General features: G+C 36.6%; 1 protein-coding gene across 3 annotated transcripts; it reads right to left on the minus strand.

Annotated features, from left to right (window-relative positions):
- Positions 1–182: 182 nt before the first annotated feature.
- On the minus strand, positions 183–9,277 carry LOC114538028 (cytosolic purine 5'-nucleotidase-like). Of its 3 annotated transcripts, none has more exons than XM_028559146.1 (25): positions 9,202–9,277; positions 5,959–6,086; positions 5,693–5,766; positions 5,540–5,616; positions 5,382–5,422; positions 5,225–5,264; positions 4,933–4,988; positions 4,815–4,854; positions 4,603–4,709; positions 4,314–4,407; positions 3,826–3,879; positions 3,698–3,723; positions 3,540–3,600; positions 3,423–3,464; positions 3,259–3,340; positions 3,158–3,183; positions 2,933–2,999; positions 2,773–2,816; positions 2,625–2,692; positions 2,489–2,547; positions 2,228–2,279; positions 2,051–2,111; positions 1,876–1,933; positions 1,582–1,700; positions 183–1,068 (listed from the first exon to the last, which is right to left on the minus strand). In XM_028559146.1, exons 2-25 carry the CDS (start codon positions 6,045–6,047, stop codon positions 856–858), a joined length of 1,650 nt encoding a protein of 549 aa, XP_028414947.1. In that variant the 5' UTR covers positions 6,048–6,086; positions 9,202–9,277; the 3' UTR covers positions 183–855. The 3 variants fall into 3 exon arrangements, with proteins under 3 accessions (XP_028414947.1, XP_028414946.1, XP_028414948.1); XM_028559145.1 differs by lacking the exon at positions 9,202–9,277 and adding an exon at positions 8,626–9,137; XM_028559147.1 differs by lacking the exon at positions 9,202–9,277 and adding an exon at positions 8,104–8,260.
- Between the last annotated feature and the right edge of the window lie 2,016 nt (positions 9,278–11,293).

An 11,293-nucleotide genomic window follows, 5' to 3' on the forward strand; every position in this document is an offset into this window, starting at 1 on the left:
ACAAGTCATTCAAGTCATTCGTTCCACTTGGGCATTTAAAGAACAAAGGAGTAAACAAGTTGGCCCAGCCAAATGATGCCTACAGGGCGTATCAAGAAACTGAACTCTTTTAAAATAAAATATTCATAATGCTGCTGGCATTGATTCCAAACGATGCGAAACTGGGTGCGTAATAACCAACATTGAATTCATAAATTTATTATATTGAACATTAAAACCGTCTTATGCAATACATATTTCTACATGTAAAACATTTTTCTTTTCAAATTTAAAACTACTCTGTAACAATTTAGCCATTCGTTTATAGTGTGTATGATATTACTTGTACAACGAACGAAGAAATAAGTGAGTGAATTCTTAAAATATTGAAATGAATCATCTGTGAATGTATTGCTAATTCCTAAATGGTTTTAGTTTACGATCGAATCAATTCGAGAATTTGTCCTCCAACAAAACAACTTAAGAAAGAACCATTGATCGCGAACTAAGTAAGAGATAATAATGTCAAAAGTTCAGCTCTATGATCTAAACTATAAAGATTGAAGATGCGCAGCATCGGAGAACGGCTATCAATAAGATATTCCACCCGCTCAACCCTAAAATAGTATAGTGCTTGCTCATTACCAGTAAAGTGGTTAACATCGTGATGGAGACAAATCCAAATGCAACTAAATTGTTGAAATCAGTCAAAACGTCATCTCAAAACGCACATACCAGTGCTTGATACCTGTGTTTAAGGTCTCTAAATGATTGCCGTCTGTTGCAAGTGGACCATCATGTCCAGCACGATGTTAAACACTTATTGTAAGAGCAATTAGAAGCCACCATTTTGTTTAGTTCTGTTAAGGAAAGCAATCATGAGTTTCCTTCCCCAGCGAGACTCTGTTTTCGTTGTTCATCGCTACCTGAGGAATCTTCATCTTCTTCATCCAGATCAAACGCCAAGGGGTTCTTACTCTCAAGATCGTCATCCTCCACAACGAAACTCTCCCAGTGGTAATGCATGCTGGGCGGGTCCATGTGGACGCAAGGTGCCTCGGAGTGATCCACCGTCGATTCATGAGGCATCTGCAAAAAATTTTGAAAATCTTTATGGGATCGCTCCTTCTCTCTATTTTCTAATCTCTCTAAAAAACTTTACTATTTCTCGTATACGAATAACAAGGTGTATTCTCGTACACGTATGACTAGTAAGGTCTCCTCTCTTTAATAAGACCTCCTCTAATAAAACCTTCTCTCTCTAATAAGGACTCCTCTCTCTAATAAAGTCTCCTCTCTCTAATAAGACCTCCTCTCCCTAATAAGGCCTCCTCTATCTAATAAGGTATCCTCTCTCTAATACGGTATCCTCTCTCTAATACGACCTCCTTTCTCTAATAGGACCTTCTCTCTCTAATAAGACCTCCTCTCTCTAATAGGACCTGCTCTCTCTAATTCGACCTCCTCTCTCTAATTCGACCTCCTCTCTCTAATTCGACCTCCACCTCTAATAGGACCTGCTCTCTCTAATAGGACCTCCTCTCTCTAATAGGACTTCCTCTCTCTAATAATGTTCCCTGTCTACAAGTCGTACACACTCACCAGTTGCGCTGGAGATCGAAAGAGGTATGTGAATGGATAATACAGTAAATTCATGGGAGAAGCCGCATACACGTCAGCATAACGAGTGGCTTGGCTGGCGAAAAACGTTTGACGTGAACCTGAACGAAATAATATTGAACTGATGTTCAAGAATAGCAATACGATGAGTTGCTGCGATGATTACAATAAACTTAATTCAAACCAGACTATCGTTTTGTGATTTTGTTCTGGTTCGCTTGAACTTTGGAGTTTCTGTTATCCAAATCACCACACGAAATAAACAAAAAAACTTACCGCTTCGGAAAAGACTTCCTAACTTGCCGTAGCACATTTCCATGTGATGTGTTGTCTCCTGAGAAATTTGAAATAGAAAGTTGAACAGTTGAACTAAATGTATGTAGATATTATGTATATTATATGGTAGAATCCTCAAAGAAATTATCAGATCGTGATTTCACAGGAGACTGACCTTAATGCTTCTTTTAATGTTCTCGACATCAGGATCACGAGTGCTGTACGCATCAAGGTTTCTGAAAAAAACGCGAAAAACATTGGACACCTTTCACTGCGATAATTCAAAGAATGAACAGGTGTATGCTCTCTTAGCTCAGTTCCAAGTCTTAGAGAAGTTATTTTAAGATCTTACCGATATGCTTCGGCCATTTCTACGTCTAATTCCTTCAAACCCTCGAACAAATCTAAAAGATAAACAATGATGAAAAAGCGTTATACAACCAATTCAACCAGGGAACAGGGTGGCAGCGTGTTCAAATAACTTCACATCAAATGGGTTATAACAACTTCCTAAAATAGACAAAAACTGTTCTCGAGCAGTCAGTTGTTCTATCTCATTTGATGAGAAAATGATAAGGAAGCATGTTCCAGTGTTTCTTACGCAATGACGCACCTTGTCTAGCTGTCCAAATATCTAATTCTTTTGACAGTTCTGGAACAACGAGGTATGTTCTTAAGTAAAGAAAAATAACATCAGAACAAATGTCAAATAAATATCAGAAAAAAAGCGAAGACGTTGTCTGCCATACCTCCAGCCGCTGGTCTTCTTCGATTTAAGAATATCACCAAAAATATGATCACCAACATAAAGAATGTCCTATGATAAGAGAAATTGCAGGTTTTGAAGGAAATGAATGTCAGCTACCAACACATATATTTGTTACAATCAATACGAACCTTTCCATCAGCACCAATCAGTTGACAGAACACCTCCGACGAGCCTGTCAAAGATCAGTTCAATAACCTTAATTGAAACAATATTTTTCTACAAGAAAATTATAATCACATCGCCATATAAAAAGAAAACGTTAATTCTTCACGATGGAAATTGGTTTACCTCCAGAATAAATCTGCTCCTTCATTAATGCACCAGAATAAGAACCAATCTTCAGAGTTCCAGTTGTCTACATTAACAAAAAATTAGAATGGTAAGACGTCATGTTATTTTTGAGAATGGGAGAACTGTTCTTAGTGTCTACACTGGTGTGAAACGAGTTTTAAACAAACGAAAATAAGGTTGAAAAACGACAGGCATTCTTTATCTGGACGATGTTTTTATTACCTTGTCGACTTCCCTAATCAGCGTTCCTGGAAAAAGAATGATTTGAAATTATCAAGACCATTCATAAGAATTTGAAAAATCACCCGTTAAAATCAGCGAACCTTTTCCAAAGAATAAAGGTTTCCGTGCATCAACAACAACATAATCAAAATAAGTCTTCCAATTCCGGTGAGGAGTGTTTGGCTTTTGAGAAAAATATACACACAGATGTTTATCAAAATACTCTTCTAATTCCGGTTAGGAGTGCTTGGAGAAAAGTGATTACCTCTGGTCCGTGAGGAAAATCGAAGAGATAGGTCATGATTTTCTAAAGAAAAACTTATGCTTCAGACAATACGAACTGGGCAACGAAACGAATAAAAAATCTCGAGTATATTTTCACCTCTGTGTAGTTATAATCGCTGTTGGTAAGGACAAAAGTTTTACGATTGTGCTCTTTCATTCTGGAGGGGAAATGCAAGGATTTTACACACTTTGCTACAGGAATGCGAACAGTTTTAATAAAGATCATAAAAAGTGTCATTTTAAAGAGAATTATACCTGTGAAGCAGCTTCGGGAGTCTCGGCTGAAAAGAAGCAAAATTTCTCGTTAAAACGGAAGAATGAAATTCTCATGAGATCATGTTTATGCTTCATCATAAAATGTAAAATATTGAGGAAATACTTACGTCTTTGATGACATATTTCTCAATATTTCCTAAGGTTTCGTTTTTAAGTGTTTCCTAAAGAAATATATCTAGAAATATAGACTTCCCATTTTCAAAACACCGTAGGACGATTTTCAAGCGGTTTTTCTTTCCAAAACCACCACAGTCATTGAAGATTGAGTCTTAAGTGTTAGGGCGAGTTTCTAGCCACTGAAAACACATGCAATTCCCAGACACCTCGAAGGCAGAGACGAAGAATAACAAAAGAAAAATTTTCACCAGAATCGTTTAAGTATCTTGTGATTCTGGACAGTGGCATAGCCAGCCTGACGATTTTGTCCCGCTATGTAAATTTCAAGTTATAATAATCACCCATGTCTTTAGAAATCTATTGTTTTCACAGTCAGTGAACACTAAAATATTAGCATAGCGGGACAAATCGACAGGCTGGCTACGCTACTGATTCTGGAGAGACAAAGTGTATGTATATTGAGAAATACTTCACGTACGCAATCATGAAGGTAATCCATGGCAGCTCTTACATCCTGATGCATACTTCGGTAGGACAAAACAACCTGATCACATTTCACTCCAGTGTTTATCCTAAGATCAAAATATAACAAAATATTACCGCGCTTTTTAAGAACATTGTTTGGGCGCTCAGAACTTGATATCGTCCGGCATTTTAACTAAATCTGAGCGACCAAAATGATAGACTGTTGCAGTGTCACTATCATGGCTATGTAGAACAAATGCTTGAAACTAGCTTATCATTACTGAAGGAAGAATGTCACATACCTTTTGAAATTTGAACTATGGTCAAAATGATCCACTAGACATGCCAAAAGATAGATTTCTGGCAGGCTATAGATTGAATTCAATATGAAATAACGCTCGCTGTCTGGCTGAAAATTGAAAATGAAAAAAGCAAGATTACCTCCTTGCAAGATTTTGAAGTATAGCTTGTGTTATTTTGAAACACGAAAGTTGACACGAGAAATTAAACTTACATTGACAAATTTATTCTGGTAGGATTTTCTGATGTACGAACTAGGAAAAGAACAAACATAAAAATGAAACCAGATTTAAGAAGAGAACAAAACACGAATTGCATGTTGTGTAGCAAACCTTGGACAAAAGTCGAAGCCATGAACACAGATCAAAATATTTCCGTAAGTGTCGACCTAAACACGACAAAAGAAAATAATGATAAAATAACCGGGCGATTGTTTCTCTTTCTCACGTATGTTATTGAGTCTATAATGTAGGCAGTTGTATAAGCTTTGTTTGGTAAAGTAATCTACTTTGTTAAATATATTAACTAGCATGCACTAGGAGGAGAAAGTCACCTTTGTGACCGAGGCTTCATCGTTGTAAATAAGAGTAAAAAGATCGGGAGCGGGAAGATCAAAACACTCACCTTCAATAAGTTACCAAGTTCATTATCGAACAACAAGCCCCTAAGAAGATGATGTAGACTTTTACAAAAACAACAATGATTTGGTCAAACCAGGATGAAAATCCTAGCGTTTCTTTGACTGTCCTCTCTCAGTCAAACTTAGAAAAACTGTTCTTACCTTACAGGAAATGAACCATCGTATCTTATGTCGTCTAGTTCCTAAAAGGTTTGAGGATAAGACAAAATATGTTAGATTATTTCTGCTAAAGCAATGCTGTACACAAATCATTGAAATTCAAAGCGAAGTGGAACGAAAGATTGTATTTACTTAGTTACCTTTGGATAACCAATTTCAATAAGTCTTTTCACAAGAAGATGAAATGTCATCTCTTCATATTCTGGGGACTTGTAAGCTGAATTTCAAGTTAACAAAGGTTAAGTTAACGATGAATTAATCCTAAAACAATCTGGTTAAATGCGAGTGTATACCTGCTAAAGTATAGTCCATATCAAATCCGAAAAACTTAATCTTGCTAAGATTTAAACTTCTGTTCACAAAGATTCTGTAAAACGACAGTTGAGCATTCAAAAATGGTGACACTTTTTCGTCTTCTGATAGATGCAAATGAGAGAATTATTACGAATGATTTCAGGTAAAGATGCCTATATCTGAACATGCATAACTTCCTCACTCATTCGCATCTATCACAAGACGAAAAACGACGTAAGTATAAGAGTCCCAAGCAAGTCATTACCTCTTAGCTCGCTCTCTACGATACTGTTTCACAATATCAGACTTCTCACTAGCCCCTCGCTTCAACATTGGACTTCCAGGAAGAGGCATGTTGTGGTAAAAACACTTATCACAGCTATGCCTTCGTGGCTGAAAGTTTAAAAATGAAAGAAAAATAAGAGATTTAGCTTTTTCTAAAGAGTAAGGAGACGGGGATATGTTGAAAGAGCTAGTTTGGTGCTTATCTAAACCCATAGTCTCACAATATTCACATACTTTTCGTTGAGCCATCGAGTGACCCATTAAAACCCTCAGGCTCAAAAAAGAACCTGTCTTTGACCTGACCGCTAACGAAACTAGCGGCTTTAATAAAGGCTTTATATTGACTCGTTTTTCTAGCAGTGATGCTTGAAAATTACTCGCATCTTTAACAAGCGAGTAAAAGTTCAACTTAATGCTTGAACGGTTATGAGTTTATGCAAGAGGTGGGCTGTGTTTTGAAAAAAAAACATTTTCACTTGAGACCCTGCTGGGAAAGATTGATGGCATATTGTAATTACATTATTTTGGAAAAGCACAAAACGAAACGCAGTTTCATTTTCAAGGCAATTCCTCGTCTTGTAAACACTCAACAATACGCCAAAAATGAAAACGCGTTCATTTTGAAGAAGAGCAATCTTTCTTGTTTGAGAAATTCGAATCCACATTACGGATAATTTCTAGACCGTAATTAACATAATTAATTTACAATTTCATTCATTTTACAACCTTGTGAGATCACAAGACCCAGTTGACCTTGACCTAACAGAATGCTAAGAGTTTCAATATACTTCATAATATTATCTATTGATAATAGTTCTTCCAATACACCATTATCAATAGAATATAGTTGGGATATTGACTTGAATGGAATTACTACTTATATGAATTTCAAAACATATGTTAAACCAAATGTCACAAGACCAAACCAGAGCCATACCTAACTGAGTGTTCATATTCCTATAATCTTGTTTACATAAAAAACAATAACTTTCAAAAGAGATCAGTCAGGTATACAATGAATATACTGTATGAGTCTTAGCTAGCTGTAGCTCCCACCAACCTTTGATATTGATACGACAAGAAGTTTAACAGTAAATGACACCACAAGTTTACAACATGGGAAAAAAATATGCTATCGTTTGACAAGCCTTAAAGCTGTAGATACACAAGTCAGGGTTTTTCTCTTTCTTGCATATGCTACTGAGTGAATTATTTACACAGTTGTGTCTATATAAGCTTAGCAAAGTAATCTTCAGCCATACACTGTGTTCAATTCACTCAGTATTATACACCATAATGAGAAAATCACCGTAAAAAATCTGTGTAGCCGAGACTAAAGGTTGAAGAGGATTATTGTGGGACACATGCTCCCCTCATCTATTAGTTCTAGGTATATAATCACCAGCATGCATATATAGGTCAAATAGAGGCTAAATTAAAAAAAGCACAGAGTGAATATCTGGGAACAATAAAGAGAATTTAGAACTTACAAGCAAAGCCAGTTGGTGCAAGTTTCAAGTTTGTTGAAACAGTACCTTTGCATGCAATTTTTTGTTATTCACAAAGTCCTAATCCTTATATGCTTTGTTATGATAAGAAATATATACTACACATGCATGACAATATATTAACCTATCAAATAAGGTTATGGCTACTTTGTCTGAATGGTCTGATGAATCAAGTAAAACCTGCTTTTAATTATATCACAATTATAATCACTGCAGACATTGCATTGATATAAGTGATGTTCACAGCAACAAAACCTATCTACAAAGGTCTTAGGTTGCCGCTAAGCCTTAAAGTTGTATTCTAATTGTGGTTTTTTGTTAAATATTTGCATTATCCAAGTCCCTGCCATAATAACACGTTCACTTTTGCCATTATAATTTTATGGTAGTCAGGCTGAAGACAGGAGATTTCGTTCACAATATTAAACGTGCTAAAATGGCCATTAATCACCAGGATTTCTTTCTTTTCTGAAAACTAAGTCAAATATAAGCTATGCACTCATATTTTACGACAAATCTCTAAAGATTTGGTTCAATTACACCTAAGTTAGTAAGTAATAATGTAATATAATCTACTTAAGAGTGGGATTTAAACCGTAAATGGAGTATAAACATACCTACGAATATGCGACAATTATTTGAAAAATTCCTTTAAAATAACAGTCAATATTGACGATACAATTCCACACGAACTAGGCTAGAATATTCGCTAAATTTCGGGCCTTGAATGCCAAAAATATTTCAGTAAATTGCCATATAAAAGAATAATAAATGCGTTGAATTGATTGCAACACAGCATTTGTTATGTAAATTTGACACGAACGCAATTTTCAAATGAGGTTGATAATGAATAAATTCAATAAATAACCATTTAAAAGTATTAAAATATTAAAGCAATTGAATGGAAGGTAAAAAAGGCAAATGATTTTAAAACGATAGAAACAAAATCGCAGTACAGTGCGAACACAATTTAGATCTAAAAGAAACGACTCGAGTGTTTCTAATGTGTTGTCCATTTTACGACGCGATCACGGAATAACTCGTGTAGCAAGAATTCAACGAAAGATTATATAAATTGATAACACAAGCCATAATTTCGACAAAAATTAGGACAAATGTCAGTGTAAATCACAACCAACCTTTCCAGATCCATTTATTACAATGCCGGGCTCAGAGGAATGCCTTTGTCTTTCCATTACGAGCCCACCAAAGACGCTTTGAAACTGCTGAAACTATCGTGTCCTTTCTTTGAGCTTGATTTATGCAGTTGCAGTTGCAATGGTGTTCTATTGCTCAATTATCCTGCCGCGATCGCGACGAAGATCGAATTTCAAACTTGTTTTTATTTACGCATCCGAAAAGGCTATTGTGACCTAGATGTTTTGACGGAAGTGACATAATATGACGCGGGAAGATGTCAAACTTGATTGCACAAGACTGAACAAACAGTACGATCTATCTACAAAAGCGAAAGCTTGATGCCGACGCACGAAACACGAACGATCTCTCAAACTGAGGACTGTAGTATTCATTTTAAGCAATCGGTTTCCAAATTAGAACTGAGGTATAGTCTGAGACTCTGAGTTTCAAATTCATTCATTTGAAACAAATTTGCGAACCGATGCATATCGAATTAGCACAGCAAGACGCTCCTATGCCAGTTACAGGTTTAACAAACTCGGGAAATGAAATACAAAGCAGTAAAGCTGTCGTACCTTTTAAAACTCTTCAACTCTTTATAATATGTTATATGATGTTGTTTACGTTCGCCATCTTTGAATTTAAATGAGCTTCTGCCAATCTGAGTACCCTGAAATCCCCTACAATCCCCTATAAAAGAAGGGTATAGAAGGATTATGGCTTTTTGTATGGATCAGTTGCCCAAGTAAGCGAAACACAAGGTCGTAACTCTTGCAAAATTCAACACAATTCAACACACTGATTTCTGAACATTCCGAGCAAGTTCTCCATGAATTATTTTAGGCGTTTATGTGGTATTAATAAGCAGAATTAGGCTTTCCAATGACAACCCCCTCCCAAAAAGTCGGTACTGATAAAGATGCTGGTGGACCGTTTGGGCTCGATCAACGACATCAACGTTAATACTCTTCCAGCATGTCCTAGATTCTGCTGGGAATTAAAACACACAAAAAAGAACCTATATGAACACATGGTTATTTAAAAATGGGTGTTAGTCCTTGAACTAACCCATCTAGTCTAAATCTACCAAGGTTTAGATGATGGCGCACAGATTACAAGATGCATATCAGTCCAATCCTTAAATCTAAAGTCCATCTTTTCATTGCGGTCCTTGAATCCAAGCAATGGGCGATTACAAAATGCCCAGGTTTGACCACAACGTAAGCCGGAAAAATCAACATTTGTCTAGCATTAATCTAATAATCTTACCAGGATTTAGTTCTTCAATGGCGAGCTGTCAAGTAGAAATGTTTCGAGAGCTCGAGAGTAAAAAAATACCATCGTGAAATCGCAATTCGCAAGGAAAAAGCTTTGTTGAACAAGACTTTACCTTAATTATCGCGCACGAGTGTCGAAGCCCCCGAAAGTCACATTGTAATCTTTAATAATCAATAATTTTTGAAAGAACAAAACTTGAGCATGCAAGTTGATGGAGTGTTCAAAATCTCGATATTTACCCTGCATTATCTGCCATCACTCCGCTATATTTACAGGAATTATGTCAATAACACTTAACCAATGGGTGCCAGACTGCCCGGCCTGAATTTTCATTTCACAATTAATGTTGACATTTACCGAAGTTAAACGTTTAAAATCGGTTCTACCCCGTTATTCAATGTCAATCAAAAGCAAGCAAAAAACAGAAAATCGCCCAATGGCATATTCTTCAGTCTCTCGCCCGCCACGGCGCCACCCAATACACACGGATCTAGAAACATAAGGACCTTCTTCACAACCACAAAACAACTTATGCTTACACACAGCCATTATTAAACACTAAAATTTCTCGCTAAAAACACTTAAAAAACGTTTAGGCGTTTAAATCTTGACATTTCCAAGCGTGTGCCTTATTAGTCGTTTTCTATGCATATGCTTGTTAGGGACCGCCCCCCGAGACCAGGAAAAGCTTATATACGTTAAATTTATCTTCGCTTTCAAGGCTTGCCACTGTAGCTGATTCGTCTATGACGCGCTAGGCGTGTGGCATACAGCCCACTCTGTTTCCCACTGAGACGTAACGGTTAGGTGCACATACATCATGGTCTGGGGGCCGTAGTGCATCTCCCCCTTAGGCGGCCGTTAAGATGTGAGTTATGGGGGGGAGTTCTTCCTATAGCAACTGTCCTTGCACCTTTCGTAGTTGTAATCTATGCTGGTATATCGCAGCTGGTTGTAATATCACCGGTTAGATTGTGGCATAGAGCTGGATGATCTCTTTTGGGTGTTTTTACGTTCTTTCCAAACTTTTTTTCTTTCCAAATTTTTCTTTTACATACAAAAAACACTGTTATTATACATGTATAGAACGGACATGGTTCGAAAAAAAAATTATATCGACTTAAAACCACCTTAATTGACCCCTGAATACTCTCCCCAGTCTCTGCATGGCTGTGTCTCTGAATTAAACAATACCATTTTCCGGCGAACTCGACCATGGTTGGCGTATACTAAACACAAAATTAACAAAACATTTTAGTAAACTAAGCCGTTCAGTCATTTATATTGAGTTTCCTTTCGAGAATGATGACTATTTTGACGTTAAAAACCAACAAGGAATGTTTCAAAACACTAAAATTTCTGAAAGAATATCAAAACACAGACACCGGC

Source organism: Dendronephthya gigantea, unplaced genomic scaffold, assembly GCF_004324835.1.
Source record: "Dendronephthya gigantea isolate DGI-Jeju-01 unplaced genomic scaffold, DenGig_1.0 000173F, whole genome shotgun sequence".
NCBI classification, from domain to species: Eukaryota; Metazoa; Cnidaria; class Anthozoa; order Malacalcyonacea; family Nephtheidae; genus Dendronephthya; species Dendronephthya gigantea.